The following is a 19,377-nucleotide window of genomic DNA, read 5'->3' on the forward strand; positions in this document are numbered from 1 at the left end:
ATAACAAAACAACAATAACAATAACAAAATAACAAGTGATTAGTAAGCGTAACAAAGCTTTTGTATGTGGGAGCGGATGAAGATTCCAAGGTTGGTCGACCACTTCGTGATAAGATTGTTTAATTCAATTGGTAAGTAATAATTCCTGTCTATTTCCCGTACGTCATTTAAAACCACACAATAAATCTTGTATTTAGAAAGCACTTGATGCCCTAAAAGCCATCAACACTTTATTGAAAGCATTCTTTAAATTTGCTTCACACCCAAAGAGCAGAATGTATCTTAGACATGTCACCGAATGACGTTTGATTCCTTGTTATGATCATTTAAACACGCGGGATTGATTAACTGAATCACTCGGAATCCAGTGGCAACACTGAAAGGTAAGCACGCTTGTTTTGGAACTTGACATTTGCTTTCAGTGGAAGAAATATCTAAATTTGTTTATTTTTTTTTATAGGAGGCAACGACAAAGTCAGCATTGGATTAGAGAGTTGAAAACAGGTATTTGATTTATTTACTTAAAACTATTCGAAGAGCATACCTTTTAAGGAATTATTATTTGTCACAGTGATTTCTTTTAAGGTAGCATATCATTACGTTATTAGGAGCCTTTCTTAATTTTTTTTTTAGGTTTTTCGAAACCCTTAACTGTTCAGTTTGCTTTCAATAGCTAGTTTTGTTCGTCATCGCGAGGGTAACATGATTTAAGTAGTTTCAGCTACTTTGCAATTTTTAAATTAAAAGTCAAACGCAACAAAGTTTTCAGCATTTCAGTTTAATTAATAGGAAATGTGCTATTTTTTATAAATAAACAATTACAAAATTTAAGATAAATTGCAATTTTGAATACGAAGATATTTCGGTTTAAAAACTATTGCAAAAATTGTCGTTTAATCATGGCATTTCTTTGCAAGCTTTAGGGATAGACCATTAGAAATGTAAAGGGGGTGAGGGGGGGTAGGACTTTCTGGAAAAATATGTTATTTTTTTACAACCAGAGTAGTGCACAATTTGTTTTCAACCTTCAAAACCTTGCACGATTTTTTTTCAAAATGACTAAGTCCTGTTTTGGTCTTGTTCTACTGGGACAGTTTCGACCACTCACTTGGTTTTTGCTGCTACTTTTGTAAACTGTATGTTCACACGTCCCAAGCGAGTCCAGTTGATCCCAATCAACCAAAAAGAGCTGACAAAAAAATAACACAGCCTTTAACCCTTTCACTCCTAAACGCGCTTTAGGCGCTATTTGGAGGTGTAGTCATTGATTCACTTGTGACGTCATCAATAAGCACGTCAGTGGAAATTCGTGATAAGAATCTGACAGAGCTTGGATTGACCTTTCTACAGGACTGTTCATTTTAAATATCGGTTGCATTCTAACAGAGCTAATCAAAGAAAAGCACAATCCATTTTTGGTGCAAAATCGTTGCTTAAACAGGCCAGTACACCTGTAATTTGTCAAGGTCCCCTTTTCAGTGTTTTCCAATGATAACGTCAAAACGTTTTTGGCCGAAAGAAAGGATATGAAAAGTAGAAAGTAAGGAGAATAAGAAAGCAGAGAAAAAAAAGGAGCAAAAGGGGCAAAAATAAATTTAGAACGGTTCAGCAAAGTAAAATATTGTACGTTTTTACACAAAATCTTTATCAAAATGTTGCTGAAGTGTAAAAAAGTGCTTCTTTAGCAAAGTTGAGGTAAATTTAAGACCACAGCACCAACATTTCAGTTTAGCGGCTAAAAAAAGTGTTTTGGGGGGAAATTTTGGGTGTTAAAGGGTTAAAATAGTATTGTGAAATGTTTGTTGTGTCTTGACTTTGACTGAGCAGTGCAAATAAACATATTTATGAAATGATTGTAGCACAGTCCTCTTTTAATGTACATCATGCAGATTTCCCGTGCCAGGTCTCTCCACATGAAACTGCTTGAACATTAATAATTTGATGGAGCAAATATTAATATATCGCACACAAGGTTTCAAAAAAAACTCGGAGGCAGAGGAGGGAAAGCGTGGGCAGAGAAAAAACGGTTATATTTAGGTTAAGTTTTTATTAGAGTTCGCCATTTGTAATTGATGGTTTTGCAAAGTATTCATAATAATTTTTTAGTTAGTTTAAAGTTTCAAATACACTGTGATATGCAGTGTGATGGGTGGTTTTGGGACATCCACTTCCCTTCCAAGTTGAAAACACGTATTGTACAACACTAAGTCTATTGACGTGTGTACAAGTCAAACTTTTGACTTTCTTAACACAATCTCATGATAATACCATTAAAACAAAAGCATTTCGATGAAAAGTTTTATTTTATAAAGTTAAACAATTATCAAGACAGTCTCTTATACTTCCGGAATACTATGGCAGCTAAAGATATCTACACTGTTAATTCAAAAGATCTGTTTTAGCCCTAAAGTGCCGATTTAGCCCCAATAGGCCAAGGGCTAATTTGGCCCCTTTGAGGGCTATTTTGAAAATTTGGCGCAAAATGGCCCCTACAAAAACCAATTCGTCCCCATATAAAACCAATTTAGCCTTCACTGAAAACCAATTCAGCTCTCAAGTCCATTATAGCCCTAGCCATCATAGCTGTTTTGGCCCTAACTATAAGAGTCACTTCTCTTATAAATCTGAGCTGCCCCAGTTAAAGGGTCAATTTGGCACTGGCCCAGTACTGATTTAGACCTTATCTTTTGGGTCGTTTTGTGCATTTTAATTATGGACAGAGAAAGTCGAATTTTCACATGCTAGGTATAGCTGTGGACATCACATTCTTTTAACTATACATTGTATAACAGTGAAAATTACGAAAAAAAGGCATTTTGTCTGTATCATGTTGTTGTGATATCCCGACACAATTATGCGTGATTTAAAATTTGAGAAACAAGCCCAGTTCCAGTCGACTTATAATGTACTACGATTTCCAGTTGAGTGCGACGCGAACAAAGTTTGGTGACGAGGTTTCAACATAACAACGGCATTGTTGTCAAGGGCAAACTTCTCTGTTTCCATTGGTAACTGTCGTAAACAGGTACTGACCGCCATTGTTCTTTTATACAAGGAGGACCTCTCGGGAAACAGAGCAATTTTTTGATTGGCTAATTTCGATCCAAGATGGCGTCAGTTTTAATTGAGCAATTTTGTGATTGGCTAATTTTTTTGAAATTTCGATCCGAAATGGTGTTAGCTTTTGTCAGCTTTTCGAAGCGCCAAATGTTCCTCATTTCAGTGCGCGAATTATTCATTTTGCACTTGAGAAAGATATATTATTTAAAGCTGAAGGAATTCTTAAAGCTGCTAGAAAATCCCTGGAGTTGGAAAACGATTTAATTTCAGTTGAACATGCAGTAACTCTAACCGTAACGATGAAGGTAAAGTGACGCACGTTGAACATAACGTCAACTCTCAACACAGATCTGTTACCGTCGATATAAAACAGCTAAGGCATAATATATTTCGTTATTTGTTTCTTTTATCTTTGTCTCTGTGTATATTTTTTTTATTTGAAAGCGTAATAAAGTGTTGCTGACGATATTTGTAGTGTTTGTGTTTATTTAAGCATCGACATTGTCGAGCAAGACAGTTACAAAAACAAATTTGTTACCAATGGCAACAGAGAAGTTTGCCCTTGACAACAATGCCGTTGTTATGTTGAAACTTCGTCACCAAACTTTGTTCGCGTCGCACTCAACTGGAAATCGTAGTATACAGATATCAGGGATGGACTCATGATTTTTGAATCGATCCCCCCTTTATTAAAATATGATTGTGTCAAGAAATGTTTTGTTTTCTCATGATTTTCTGTTGTTTGATAGATTCCGTTGTTACGATTATTTGTTTCGTTACGCGCGTTGCGTGCCTTTTTGCGCTGGCCGAGAGGCTCTGGACGGAACATGCGCAATATACGTTCTTCCCGGCCTCCCCTTCGGTACTTTTGGCGCTTGATTCTGAAAAGCAACGGTTTCGAAGGTCGCTCATCATCACTGGAGTTAATTTTTATGCACGGAAAAGAACGTTTTACTCTCGTAAAGCACAGTTCTAAGAGCTAAGCAGCTGTATGGAGCCTTCTTGCATCGGATCTCAGATTTGTACGCCTGTTTCGACCGCTCTTGATGACCAAGGTAAGCTCGATTGTGTCCATGTGCTGCCTGAATCGAGCCTGAACCAAGTGATTCCTAATCCTAGCTAGATTGTCAACTGTGAAGGTAAGAATCCCTCAAGTTTTGAGATGCTAAATGATATATTAAATATGAAGACACATCTTCGTAAATGTACATGTTAGTCGTGAAAAAATGGTTCATTTTTTCTAGGCTGACATGAAATTTACATGTTTTACTAACTGATATTAAATGTACCAGGGTCACTAGGAAGAACAGTTTTACTGATTATGTGCCCTGTGTACAAAATGTAAATAATAAACCCTAAATACTTATTGAATATATAGCAGATATCGTATGATCTACATTGAATATGTCTGTTTTTGTTTGCTAATATAAAACATTGCATTGGCTGATACTACATGTATTATTATTTAGCAGACCTTTTTGTTTGGTGCAATGCTGCTTTATGGTGTGATTTAGGTTTATGCCAGGGTGGTGTTTAGCTTTATGCTAAGGTATCCTATCCTTTTAGGTATTTTTAAATCACACTGTTTAGTGCCATGTACCTTGACTATTATTATGACAATAATTTATATCCTGAGCCCTTTACTTTTGGTGCAGTGCTGCTTTACATGTTTGGTGTGATTAAGGTTTATGCCAGGTTGGTGTTTAGCTTTATGCTAAGGTGTCCTTCTGTAAAGCATTGATAAATCACACTGAACTGCACTACACTGCACAGTAGCTGCGTGTAAAGGCCTATAACACATGTATACCTATTTCACCAAGGTCCATAAATATACATGTACATGTATGTGCAGTGTAGTTTGATCTTACTGAACATATTAAACTAAAAAGCATTATTAAATTTTACATTTGTGACATCTTGAGCATCAAAAGCCATTTAAAAAATTGTGTTAAATAAGGTTTACATGTATACAAACAAAATTAAACCGCTTTAGACAAGAAACCTTGATTTGCCATAATTATTACTGTCTTAATTGAATTTCTCCATTATTTTGTATATTGAAATGTCTTGGAAATTGAGTGTGAAACGATATAATTGCTCATACTATTATGTTATTTTCAGATCGGAAATTATATTGTTGGGATGTCCAAAGGTAAGTAAAATCCCAGATTTTATCATTTACATTGTATTTTAAAACTACCTGTAACAATTTCTGCCTGGTTCCTTTTATTATATACATGTATATCTTTTTTGAGTTTAATTCTGCACAAAATATTAATTGTCACATAGTTTAATATAGTTAAAAGTTAAATTGCTCATAATTAATAATCAGTGTTCTCCCTAGGATTTTGGGAACGCCAGGCGGTATTTGGACTGTGGTTTTCAAATGTCCGAAACCTGATTAGCGCGAATTTGCGCAACTTGTTCCCCCACGTTACTGTCACTTTCTGTCTCTTTTCCAGAGTAAAAAATTATCTTATTTTGCTTTAATGGAAAGCTTTTTGATTCCGCTTTGAGCAACCCGAGTCGGCTGATTTTACCGTTCTTTCCAAAAACGCGAGAATTTCGTTTAGTATTCCATGTACGGCAACTTGAAGTGCTGTTGTGTTCCTGTGGCAATTTGATAAAGGTAGCTGCTGTTCAAGGAAACGAATGCATCACACTCACAGGCTTGAACATATTAATTCAAGGATAAATCACTTTTATAATGATATTAAAGGCGAGAAAACACAGTAAAAAAAGTGAACGTCGTCTTTGCTTATGGATAGGAATTCCCAGTTCCAGATCTCAAATAGTAAGGTAACGTTGTGTTAAAAAACAAAAACAATTTTAAGCCAGGCGGCAACTATTTTCCTGTTAATCAAGCTAGGCGGCCCGCCTGGGCTTAAATACCTAGGGAGAACACTGATAATCATTAGGTAATTGGGATTCACAATTACTGAGCACTGTAGATTCTCAATAACAGCTTTTTGTCAACAATTATTTTAAGCCTTTTTTTGTTTGCCACTGTTTAGCTTACAATGGCCGCGGGCGCACTTGGCGAGTTAACCGGGTTACTTCCAATTAATCAATTAAAGTTAACTGGGTTATCAAAACTGTCTGATGCGGCCGCATATTTGAAGAGTTAACCGACCCTTAACCAAGTTAGTGGTTCCCATGGAAATTAATTAAAGAACAATGGATTTTTATAACCCGGTTAGGTTAATTCTAAACTACCTTTCTGGGTAGTTTAGCTAACCAGGTTAGCGGTTTCTTATCAGATTCAACTATTGTTTTAATCGTCAACCAATCACCACTGTGTGAGATGAGATTTCGTTTTCTGTCACACGCAAACATGGCATCTGGACACAATTCATGGCTTAATTCTATAATTTCCCTCACTACTAGAGAACTCGAGAACCGGGGCAACAATGATTTGGCTCAGTCAGGGCTATCGTGGCATCCTCAGCAAGCTTGGCCTGCAGCTTCGCTATAACAGGCAAGTTTGCATGGTTCATTCATGCCTTGAAACACCACATTCCCCTCACTCATCAGAGGGTGGCGAAAGTTCAACCTGTTCAACATTTACTTCTGAACACCCTGGAGAAATTATTGTAGAGGAAGAAATTGAAATAAATCTCAAAAGCAGAAAAATAATTGGGCATATGATAACTAACATGATTAAGATAGCCAGCCATTTCATTTATCTACAAGTAGCTAAATCATGACAACACTTCAGTCTTGTCTGATCTTAATGCGGCCTCTAAAAAAGTTTAACCGAGTTAGTTATCGTAACCATACTTTAACCGAGTTAAGTTTTGTGGAAATTTTTAACCGGGTTTCTAAAAAATTACCCCGTCAACTCTCTAAGTGCGGCCGCAGCCAATAATTTCAAAATAAGCTCATTTTGTAGATGTACATGTACAGTGTACAGGTTTTTATTTTTTGGTATGTGTACACGAAGTGTCCACTCTGTTTTGCTTGCAGTTATTTTTATTTGCTGGTTGGGGCAGTACTTTATATATAAATTTACTACATTATATAGTTTAAAAATACTTGAATATCATAACAAAGGACTTTTACATGTACAGTTTGACTTTATCTTGTTTAGTAAGTTTAACTTGTTACTACATGTACTTTAGCAGTTTACATTTAGTTTAATTTGGTCAGCTGTATGTAGTAAGGGGACTTACCTCTTGTTTTTTTTTTCTGCAGAGAGCTGCTTCAGTTGATGATGACCTTGCCATTTTTGTTCAACCACAAATTGTTGCCATTGGAAGTTTTGACTTCGACAAATTCTTTGCTGTGTGCAAAGGAGTGGTGTTGTACAGTATTCTATACCAGAGCATTGTGTGATTAGAGCTTAAGCATATAAAAACAATATTGCATTTTTACAAAGAAACATATAGCATGCTGGCAGTAAGTAATGCCTTTCGCCAACTGTAATATCATATAATAAAAAGCACAAAGCTGCGATGATTGTGTGCAAGTAAAATACCACAATGACTCCTAAAAAATCATGTTACAATAACATTCACATGTTAAGGGCTGTGCATGAGTGTACATGAGTGGTCACTGCAATTTATTAGACAGAAAAATAAAAAAAAATAGGACTCATTTGTTCACAAAAAGTGTGCTATTTTTGTCCCTAGCTATCAGTTGGAATTGGCTACTGTAAGGGTTATTATGAGGACTGTAGTGGTCATTATGACAGCCATATAGCAAGCAGATAACCATCGACTCTGATAGCAAGTGCTGGTGCTGATTTAGTTCTGACGGGTAGATGTGTTTAAGCTAAGCATGAACCAAAACTACTACAAAATGAGTGTCATTTTTACTGCCTTAGGAGGGTTAGAAACGGCTCCTATGAGGGCTATTTAAGAAAAGCAGTATCGTTTCGGCCCCTTAGTTAGGGCCAATTCAGATCTTTTAAAATCCAAAATAGCACCACAGTTTTCCAAAATGGCTCTTCTTTTGGGTCATTTGAACTCCCCAAAAAGGGCCACTTCAGCCCTTTGTAATGGGGCCAAAAAAGCTCTGTTACAAAAGGGCTTAAAGAGCCCTAAAAAAGGTACCGTATTTTACTCACCGTTTCGGCCCCATTTTTGGGGCCAAAACAGATCTTTTGAATTAACAGTGTAAGGAATCAGAGTTTGTTTAAATTGAAATATTTAGTAGCCTACGTACCAATTTTTTTTTTTATAAAATGAGATGACTGAAATAAAATAAGGCTTAGCATTTGTTACCTTACATTTGGGTCCTGTCCTTTACTTCAGCGAACTTCAATCAATTCTGAGGTAAGCTTCGTTACACCACAACCTTTTTGTCGTCTTGATAATGACAGTAAAACCGAGGTAAACTGCTTCAGTTGACTTGCACAAGAATATAACTTTTAACAACGCAATTATTTCGGATCTCCCTGTAAACCTTTTGTGTTTGTCACAATTTCATAGAGTCATTCTATAGAGTCATTCTCAACTCACACGATGAACACCGTGCAACAAATTTTGCAAGTGCTATAACCCGATAGTTTCCTAAGTTTCTCACCCAAACGAACAGTTGTTTTTAACACTAATGAAAACCACCAGTTTATTTTCATATAACACGTACATGAAGTAGCAGTACAGTAACAGTTATCACGTTGTCGAAGACAATTAAGCACTGTTAATTCCTTAACTGCAGTTGTTTGTTTAAAGGCGAAATTTGAAAAATGTTTCATTGTTAGAATGACTATTATTGTTGAAATCTCGGTACAGTAAATCGGATAAATCGAAATTTCTTTTAAGTCCATTAAGTATGTTTTGAGTGTCACTAAATGAAATTGTTTTAAACAGACCAAAACGTCTTTCCTGTTCTGAACTGGAGTATTAGCACCATCAGTACATCCTTCTTAAAGACATATATATTATCCCTCAATTTTTTTTTCACAATTTCTCGTTATCTACCGATATGCAACTACTTTAGCCTCACATTGTCACAATGCAGCAACTTTGAAGGATCGCATACACACAAAGAACCATATAGAATTCCTTTTTTAATATTGATGAAAACGCCATTTGAAAATGGACTAAATGGGGCCAAACCGGGCAGCTGGCAAATGAAAAAACAAAACAAAAACTAACTGACAGCAGCTTAAAGACCAAGAAATTGTAACCAACAAATTCATGTCTCAATCTCGATATACTTACAACAGACCGAGGGACACTATTTTACATCCCCTTATCCAGACCTTCTTCATGTTTACGTGCCAGGCTTCTTTAATTTAATTTGAGCAAAATAAAACAGAAACCACTGAAGTGCTTCAGGAAGGGAAAAAGAACACGGATACGTTTTATTGTCTTACTCCCTTGCTCGTTAGTTAAGAGAGAGGCGAAATAAGAGGCAAGTAAAAGGTGTGGGTTGAAGCACCTCAAGCCTCTAACTGCCCACAATCTCTGCAACAAATATTTAAATTTGGGTTAATTCGACTTTTTAGGATAATAGAGGAGATGGCTAGAAGACAGAGACCAAAAGACATTGCTCTGTCCGACGAAGAAGATAAGCGTTTAGAAGAGCTAAAAAAGGAATTAGAAAACGCAATAAATGAATTGCCAGACAACGATCCCACTAGATGCGAGGGACTCATCCGAGAGTTGCACAAAAAGGTTTTAGCTGTTCAAAAGGATGATGTGAAAGATCATCTGCTAACTGAGCTTAAAAGAGTTTCCAGCCGTGGATTGGAAGAAGAATTGAAGACAATGATGGAGAAGAATGGGTTGGGATTAGAAGGACTTACACTCGTGCTGAAGTATCTGACAACCACGAAGGAACTTGCCCAACATTTGTTCATGACTCCCGAAGAAGCTGTTGACAAGGAGGGCCTGGGTGTCATCAGAAGAAGACTAGGACCGAATCTGGAAGTGCTTGGTGGCCTGAGCTCCAAAGGAATTGATGTTACAAAAGGCTGGGCCAAGAATCTGGTCCAGAATGCTCCATCAATGCAGTCGCTTGGTCGTCTTCCCGTCGGCGAGCTAGAAGAACACTGCAAAGAAGCTAGTCATGGAGAAATGGAAGATGTTCGTCGCTTGGTAAAAGTTGCCGAGTCGCGTAACAGAAAGCTTTCTGCAGACACTCCAGATGATTCAGAGCCGGTAGGCGAAAAAGGCGAAAAAAACAAAGCGATTGACGAAGAAAAGCTGGAGAAAGCTAGAGCTCTAATGAACGAAGCAAAAGAAATGGCAAAAAAGGAATCAGAAGCAGCAAAGAAGGCCGTCAATGAGAAAATGGCTGAAATCGGGAAAATACTTGAGCTGCCACCTGATTGGAATGAACAAGACATCGGTAAAAAGCCAGAAGAACTGTTTGAACAGTTGGATAAAATAATTGACGAGTTTGACAACGCCGTTGAAGTGAGTGAGTGTTACAAAAGCGACCTTGAAGTGGTAGAAAAAGCAAGCGGAGGCCGCGCACTCTGTGGAATCTATCATTCCGAATATGTGGCGCCAATCACAGCTGAGCGACCCCTCATCGCGATGCCAGCAAAAGTAACACTCGGCAGCCCAAATAATTCCCAGCAGATTAGGTATTTGAAATTCTCCGAAAGCAGAGCTGCTTCAAACTACGTTCACACAGTAAAATCCTCAAGCACTAATGTTGGCTTTAGTGTGGGTGGATTTTATGGACTATTCGTTGGAGAAGTTAGTGGAAGCTACGCCTCTAGCCACGACGAAGATACAGTTACTTCGAAAAAAGAAAACACTAACAGTGCCTCTGTGTTACAGTACATTTGGATTGCCACAAAAACATTTAAGATAGAGCAAGAGCAAATGAAATTGTCCACAAGTGCAAGGAGAATGGCAAGGTCCATCGTCAAGGATAGAGATCCCACAGCAGCTGCTCGCCATTTCATGGAACGCTACGGAAGTCACTTACCAGCTGGTCTCCACACACTTGGTGGTGTGCTCTTCCGTATTGTAGATGCCGAGAGCCATAGCACAAAAGAAACAACCAAGTTAACAGAGAAAGCGGCACAGAAACTTCAAGGTCAAATATCGGTTGGGTTCCTTGGCGGTGCGTTTGGAATCGGAGCTAGCATCAGTGCTGAGCACAGTAGCAGTAGTGGCAAAGCGAGTGCCCAAGAGGAAGAGGCTGAAGACACGTCTTATACCTACTCTTTTCAAGCCATGGGTCCGGCAGCAACAAACCCTGCCACGTTCACCAAGTTGCTGGCTAATAACTCAACATGGGCTTTAATTGATCGTGGTAGCCAAAATGCTTACATACCAGTTTGGGAACTGATAAGAGATCTTGGCACGGATTTTGAGGGAGCAGCCAAAGTTCTGGAGGAAACTTGGGGCAAAGACGAAGAGCAAAACAGGCTACGAAGCCTTAGAGTAGGATACAAAATAACGAAGATTATCAAGGATGACCTGGAACGACTGAGAGATCAATTCATCAACAAGGTTGGTGACTTTTCCATTTTAGAGATCCTTTTAAGAAAAAAAAAACCGAAATTATTCTAGATTCTGCATTATTAACATTCTGAGAATTAAATTCATTTTGCTAAAAACTGGCTGCTGCAAGGATCCAGATGACGAGTCTCGTGTTCACGAACCAACGTAACAGGGTAGCAGACTGTTTCAGTTTTTTAAAACTAACTCAGTGGATATAAATAGAAAATTGGCATACACTATTATTAATACACGTAAAGAACTCATTAAGTTGCACGATCCTGCATGCCTATTACCTGTTTAACCTAAAAAGATACCTTTGGTAACATGGTAAAGGGTCATTGAGTCCATAATGTCAAGCTATACGAAATCAGGTCCCATCAGATTATCTACCTCCATAGACGAGACGTGTACAGAGGAACAAAGATAATAAAACTATCATATCTTTTTCAAGTTAAGAAATAAAACAAAAAAATATTGGAGTTTTCTTTTCGAACATTTTTGGACACAATGGCCTCGCATCCACTGATGGTATTTCTGTTTTTCTGTCTTGCCAAACTGGACTGACGGACCCCTCGTTAATCACACAATTATGGACAATGTAACTTTATATGATAAAACCGCAACGTGGTATAATAAATTTACAAATAATGAATAATTATTTAATGAAGAATAACTCTGTCTTGTTCCAGAAACCCGATGAAGGTGACTACGGGTACTGGCCGAAAAATGGCGCACAGTTAACATTCAGTTTCCAAACGATCAACTTGTCACGTAGAGAGGCGTACGAAAAAGCCGTAGAGATCATCATGGCGGATCCAAGGTACCGCATCTGCGAAATTGCTCTGTGTGCTGGGGAGGTGTACACATTGCGGTGTTGGAAAGCCTCAGAAGTTGCTGAAATGACCTTTGAAAGTGTCAGCGGTGAGCATGTCCTGTTCTACAGTGAAATAATCTTTAGGTGGAAGGACAAAGTTCCCGTCAAGGAGTAACTGGTAATGTTGCAAATTTGAAGAGTGAAAACAATTATCCTTATAGCTGAACGTCAAGAGAATATAAAAGTTTGAAATATCGTTTTTGTAGATACCCATAAGATTGTTTATTTAGCCAAAATATGTTGTATGGTCAGTTTTTTAGTCACTTTAAAAGACGAAATACCAAACATTGTCAAAACAGACGATAGTTTCCTTCCTCCATACAGTCCTGCATACAGTTTTTGTTTAGTTTTATTAATAGGACATTAGAGGATGTTTTATCAATTGTGCAGAGGCATTTGTGTGCTTAATGAGTTTGTCTGCCGGGTAAAAAGTTATTATAGTTGTGCCAAAAAAGGAAAACAAAACGTTTATTTCCAGCTTGGCTTCTGTCTGATAAGGCTTGAAATGACAATGTGTAAGATTCTCGCTGGTAGTTGTTAGAAAATGCGTCGGAGTGGCTCCCTCTCATGACCCCTCTCAATGATGGAAAAGAACGGCTTATTTGATGTTAAATATGTGGAATAACCATAATTTTTAAGTCTCCCAGATGGATGGCTGCCAACTAATTGAAAAATTTAGTTAACGTATCAAGAAAGTCCGATTTTTGAAAGCGAAACAGCCATTGACGGCTTTTAAAGAGACACATTCAAGTGTCCTTCAAGTTTTTGTAGTGACCAATAGTGTAATGAGAATTTGCATACTCGCACTTATAGAAATTATGGGTTGTCAATTAAAACGAAGTAGTATGCAGTATGCAGGGCGCGTGTCACATATCAACCTAGTAAATGGCCCAGCTCACAACGAATCTTTCGTAGCTCAGTTGGTTAGAGCGCCCAACCGGTATCTGGGAGGCCATGGGTTCGATTCCCGTCGGGGACTCAGATTTTTTCTTTGTCCCACGCTCGTGTCATGTTGAATACTTCATCTTCAACATAAGACGAGTTTCTCATTGTGACAGAAGAGGCACTCAGATGGTCTTTCACCATCAGCCGTTTGTTAAACCAGTCAGTTTTAAAAAGATTGGCGCTTGAATGTATTATACTTTTCATTCAAAAGAGTGATGCGCGTGTGTGTGTGAAAAGGAAAACAGATTAACGAGGTTAATTTTACAACTGTTTTCAGTTTGTATTATCCAATTTTTGGAAAACAGTTTCAGGGTGTGTTTATATGTAATTCAGATATCAAGCGAAGCTACAACCACTTGCAAAAGAGATGAGACGCTCTTGGTTAAGATTATTCTTTATCATTTCTGACATTTAGACAGTGATACTTCGTGTCCTTCCTTAATTTTTTCTCTTGTCAGTGTTACATTCAAACATGTAAGCAACAGCTTAAAAAGGGAGAGGGGAGTCAAAAATGAAAGTAATTTGTTAATTTTCTTTCAACGAGGGTATTTTTTAAGAAAAAAGGGCAATTTTAGGAAAGTTATCTCAACTATTTTGCAAGCGGTTGTAGTTTCCTGATATAAACTCGCTTATCGAATGCCTTGTTGTTCGAGTTACGGGCACAGTTAAAGGAGGAGTCACCTTTTAGATGAAGCAACCGAAAGCGGCCTTTTCAAAGGAAGGGGAAAAATGGTAACTGACAGTTTTCAAGAGTTAATGCTTCATAAGATTTGGACTTAATCAGGCTTTAAGAAAGTCAAAGCAGTGTTTACAGGTGTGAATCGTATAATAGTTATAAGCAGTGGGGACTGGGTTTGTTTGACGTGTGAAACCACAGTTTCCTCTAGTCATTTTTTGGCGTATTTTGATAATGCATAATTTCTTTTATTCTAAATCTACAATCGAGAACAAATTTTTTTTAATTGGGTGGAACAAAGGAATGTGTTTGATATAATCCTACTTTATTATTGCTACTTACTTTCGAGGCGACTTCGCACATAAAATTCGCGATTTCGCAGAAAAAAAATGAACAAAAATGTCCAAATGATAATCCACATTTACGAAGAAGTACTTTCATACTATACCACATACCATATGTTCCTTCCCTACAGTTAAAGTTCAACGTTATACTACACAAATCAGCATTTATGATATGTCTTTTCCCTGTAGTGAGGGAGCAGGATGGCGCAGTGGTGAGAGCGCTCGCCTCCCACCAATGTTGCCCGGGTTCGATTCCGGTCCGGTGTCATATGTGGGTTGAGTTTGTTGTTGGTTCTCGTCCTTGCTCCGAGGGTTTTCTCCGGTTTCTCCGGTTTTCCTCCCTCCAAAAAAACCAACACTCCAAATTCCAATTCGATCTTGGATGCACGAACACGTCTCAACGAGCTCTAAGCTCTTCGGTGTTACGTGGGTAAATAAATTACATTTACATTTTTTTTACTGTAGTATGACTCGAAGAAAAAGAGTGTCAACACGGATAACGATGTAAATTGGGTTTTCGTCATAGGTTTTTTGCGATGTATTTTTTTTTTGCGGATTTCTAATTTCGCGATATTTTCATCGTTCCTTTTCTCGCCATTGGACGCATAAGGCCTAAAATAGCGAAAATCGCGACAAATGAGTAATAATAAGGTAGAGGGTCAATACATGTTCCTTGACTTTTGCTTGTGTATAACTCAAGTGTCTCAAGAGCTATTATCCATTTTTGTAATTGTAATTGATTTAAACTTTAAGTAGACATATATTTACTCATTTTCTTCTTTTGAATACATTTATTTACCTTAGACCCCTGACATGCAAAGTTTATTCGAAGCATGAGATCAGTGATATGACCAAGGTCTGGTCAAGCGACTACTGCTCAGTGTATTATGTCATTATTATTGCCATACCTTACGATTCATCTGTTTGTAGAAAAGACAATTTCCCAACTCCAGGCCCCGGATTTAAATCAGGTATCTAATTCAACATCAGTGTACTGCAGCAGGTTGAATATTTTCAGCAAGCCGTTCTTAGCAAAGTTGTCACTCTCCATCCTGACCATTTAAATTCGAAAGGTTTCCACTTATCATAGCGCGACGATTTATTTGAAACATTTGAATGGGAACGAAAGGTTTCGGCCTTTCAGACCAACATTTTTTAAAGAGAAAAGCGGGAACAGAACCTTGAATTTGTCACTGAGTTCATCTCAACAGTACAATTTAGTACAAAGACCACTCTAGCTAACGATGTAATTTTAGTCTGTTGAATGATCAGCTATTTCTTAAAAGGTTATCAGTTCAGCAGTGTAAAGGTCTGGCTAAACTAGGAAACATTGTTGCGAAAACACTATTGCGGAGGCAAATGTTTGCCAGTTTAGTCGCACGGGAAATATGTTGCGGAAACCAACTTTGCTTCTCAGAAACAAGAAGTGCTTTTGCTTCATGCAGGTCAAACACATTTTTGCTTCCCGATTATAAATTTTCATTCTGGCGAAACGATGTTGCTCAGTTTAGCCACCATGGAAGCAATGTTGACTAGTTTATGCGCATGCCTGACACTTTGTTCCTGGAATATTGTTTCCTCGTTTAGCCACTCCGGCAGGAAAACACTTTTCTTGTTTTCCGCTAATTAAGCCACTTGAAACACGACAAGGAACAACAATGTTTCCTAGTTTAGCCAGGCCTTAAGATTTATAGACTTTGACAACACAACCAGCCAAATGTGACATTAAGGACAAGCTGGCTGACAGATATTTACTATTGTTTTTCTCAGATGTGATCAAGGATTTTGGCAGATAATAAATTGACTGAGTGAACTATACAGTGTTTGAGTCCGGATGTTTTGCTTGTATCATAATGATGTTCCTTATCGAGACTATCCTGGCCAAACGAGGATAAGAGTAATCAAGAACTCAAAGTCTCGCTCTTCGCAGTGTTTGGCTACCACCTCTCATGTGCTCTCATCGTCTTTAAATCTGTTTACATTTTTCTTAAGAGTGATCGAAAGATTAAAGGGGCTAGTCACGCAATTTTAGGCAATTTCGGTACTGGCCAACTGTTCATAGAATTAAATGAAATATCACAATAACGGCTTAAAACTGTAGAAGAACTGAAAAGAAACATAGAAAGGCCTAAAAGGGGCATGGATGGACAAAATTCGAGAAGATTAAAATGGATTGCATTCGGGTAAACTTCAAAAACGTCGGCCCAACTTTTTTCAAGTTTATCTCAATTTGTATGAAAGTGTCAATGCTCGAGAATCATTCTTTGTTTGTTATGTGGCCGTGATTTTGCCAAAAAAAGACTTTTGCTCTGCCAATTTAAAGTTTAGAGCTTTTAATTAACGAAAATAAATAAAACTAAATAAGACTACCAAAAATACTGTGACCTAGCCCCTTTAATTTCGTTTGGTCCGAGCTGATAAGAGTGGATGTGAGCTGACTGAAACCCTCATAAGGAATTAACAGCTGCCTAAAATCACATAAAACTATAAAAAGACCTTTTGGTCCCACATCAGCGTAGTCAAGCTTAGTCAGTACTGGGTACTAAGGTGAAAAAATAAGAGGGGAAGAGCACGCCATTTTTTTCTCGGTATTTGAATGGAACTAGCTTGCAGTGGGAGGCTAATAGGGGAATCTTTTCAAATGCAAATGACAAGAAGCATTTTTAAGTTATATTCTATCGAATTAGCCTCCATTACAAGCTAGTTCCAGTGCTATACCAAGAATACGAATATGGTGTAATTGCGACAGCGTAACAAAGCGTATGAAAGAAAATCGGGCATACCTTGTTGCAAACGCAGTGACGTGCATGCGTAGAACGCAAACGCAAGGGTCGTAAGATAAGCAGGCGCATATGAAGTATTTTTTTTAAGATGGCAGACAAGCAACGCTTCACTTGCTTGCGTTTGCGATTTCCATTTGCGTTAAGCCTGATTCAAACGGGCGACGCAAATGCAAATGCAAACGCAAGCGCAAGCCAGGTGAAAGAAAATTCTTTATTCCTTACGCTTGCGTTGGACTTGTCCACACGTGTTTTTCCTTGCGTTTACATTTGCGTCGCATGTGTGACTTAGGCTTAAGGATTTAGCAGCTCCGAAAACACCTATCACGCTGTGGGGTCAGAATTATCCCTTCATTGTCTCTGCAGAGCGCGTGAGTGCTGAGTGTGTTGCGGGGGGGGGGGGGGGGGGGAGTCGGCACTTTTCTTTGAAGACATAGCAGTGCCTGGAAACGGTGCGAGTCTACGTCAATCAAGCCATTGCCAAGAAAGACGTGAAAACAAAGTTTTGTCTTCTCAGAACAATTTAAACATCACTGACTGTGTGCGTGTGAAATGCGAATAGTGACGGTGTTTGCGTTGGATGTTTTACGCCGCTGAGATGTTGTTTGCATTTTCAGACAAATTTCTCACCTAATATTTCAAGTCACTGAGAATGTTTTGGCGGCGTGGAATAATAAGCGAAAAATTTGTCACGATGAAATTTAACAATCAAAAAATGGGAAATAATTTCAGAATCATTGGAATTATTTTTATATAGTATAATTTGCAAGCCTCGCTTTTGCAAGACTAGCAAACGTTAACATTAACTTTGTCAAGCTATTCACTACGCCCTTAGCAACCATTCGATAGCTACTGCGCAGTCTCGATTGCCCGGCACCGCTATGACCACTTTTTGAGTCGTATAACAAGGGAAGTTTCTTCTCCCCCCCCCTGGTGTGTTGTCAGCATTGAAGTTTTTTGGCTATTCGACCGCGTGGGAGGTAACATCAGTGTGAATAAGCTCTACTAAACCTCACTCCTATCTAAAGAAGGATTAGCAACGCGCTTCGTTTTCTTTTTACTTGTATCGTCTTTTGTAGGCAGAGATCGTTTCAGTGTTGACAACATATATATTCACGAAGTTTGGTGAATAATTCTCGTGCAGATCTGCAGAGACAATAAAGGGATAATTTTGTCCCCACAGGATGGAATGTGTACTGAGCAAAATCACAGCTGTCCAGTACAAAAATGGCGTGCCCGTCCCAGCTTATTTGTTACCCTGGTGCCCAGTGCTGATCGCGCTGTTGTGGGATCAAAACGTTTTCACGCATTCATGGCGGCAATTTAAAAGTGGCAATTTTAAAGAAACAAAGAATATCCAATTCAATTTCACAAAAGCTTTGTTTTATTATCGAGCAGTGAAACGACGAGATAAAACGGCACTGAAAGGAGTTTCTGTGGTAAAATTTGAGCAATCCCAAGGCGAGTCGTATGCTGGAGCCACAGGAAGCCAAAGGTTTAGAAACGACTGAAAATAAATAAAATGATCCTGAATTATCGGATACTTTTCGTTTAATCATACATTATTCTTAAATATTTCCATGTTAGCTTTGCTCTACAAACGAGAATAAGCATATTTCAAGCGTAGCGAAAGGTCGCAGGGTCCCGCAGCCGCGAGAATGCCAAAAGAAGCCGACCTGTTTTCATTGTATGAGATGTAATTCCCACAGTTTGCGACTTTTGCCCCAACATTCCTCAAATTTGAAAGCCACGGTAGTTATTCCATAAATACACACAGAAGAAATGTCGACGTTTACATTCTTTCCCCTGCAAAAACGGCAATTTTTTAGCCGTTAACCTCTGCGAACCATCCACGGACCGAGCTCCTCTGCATTTTTTTTATTAGCGATTCACACGCAACAATAATAATTATGTGATTCGTGCAATGAGAACGCAACTATGATCTGAAAAATTGCATTGCTACCTGTGCTGGAACCTCGTGAATTCTTCCTTGCTCTTATATATTACGTGGTAGAATATATTCGCCAAAAATCGCTTAAATTGTTTAGAAACACGATGTAAACGTTGAACACAAGATCTTGTTTCGTCAATTTTATTAGTTTAGTGATTTTGCCATTATTTATCGGCAAAAGGTTAAATTCTATGCTCTTTAGCCAATAATACAAGGTTCAACATTTTGTTAAGCAACAAATATTGCAACAACTGGTTGAAAGGAATAGAGCCAGGTTCTGTTCCGTTCAACTACGTTCAACAGTGTTAAATGGCACATTTCAACATCATTTCCATA

The 19,377-nt window shown here is 38.2% G+C and overlaps 2 protein-coding genes and 1 long non-coding RNA gene across 3 annotated transcripts in view; 2 read left to right on the forward strand and 1 right to left on the reverse strand.

Moving 5' to 3' along the window:
* The window catches only part of LOC144656692 (uncharacterized), a 76,197-nt gene that overhangs the window by 40,593 nt on the left and 16,227 nt on the right, over positions 1–19,377 (reverse strand). The gene's annotated exons all lie outside the window — the stretch shown is intronic.
* LOC144658649 (uncharacterized) lies at positions 368–12,460 on the forward strand. Its single transcript, XM_078519110.1, has 4 exons — positions 368–383; positions 461–504; positions 9,515–11,480; positions 12,161–12,460. Exons 3-4 carry the CDS (start codon positions 9,528–9,530, stop codon positions 12,458–12,460), a joined length of 2,253 nt encoding a protein of 750 aa, XP_078375236.1. The 5' UTR covers positions 368–383; positions 461–504; positions 9,515–9,527.
* On the forward strand, positions 3,867–8,054 carry LOC144657420 (uncharacterized). Its single transcript, XR_013571523.1, has 3 exons — positions 3,867–4,199; positions 5,182–5,212; positions 7,255–8,054. It is a non-coding gene; the product is annotated as an uncharacterized LOC144657420 (long non-coding RNA).

Source organism: Oculina patagonica, chromosome 6 (assembly GCF_052425735.1).
Source record: "Oculina patagonica isolate OP01 chromosome 6, crgOcupat, whole genome shotgun sequence".
Classification (NCBI taxonomy): domain Eukaryota; kingdom Metazoa; phylum Cnidaria; class Anthozoa; order Scleractinia; family Oculinidae; genus Oculina; species Oculina patagonica.

Bases quoted from the DNA above. Each gene is read 5' to 3' on its own strand.
- LOC144658649 (XM_078519110.1), top strand. From the start codon at position 9,528: ATGGCTAGAAGACAGAGACCAAAAGACATTGCTCTGTCCGACGAAGAA. The intron at 11,481-12,160 runs GTTGGTGACTTT...GTCTTGTTCCAG, and splicing joins GAGATCAATTCATCAACAAG to AAACCCGATGAAGGTGACTA.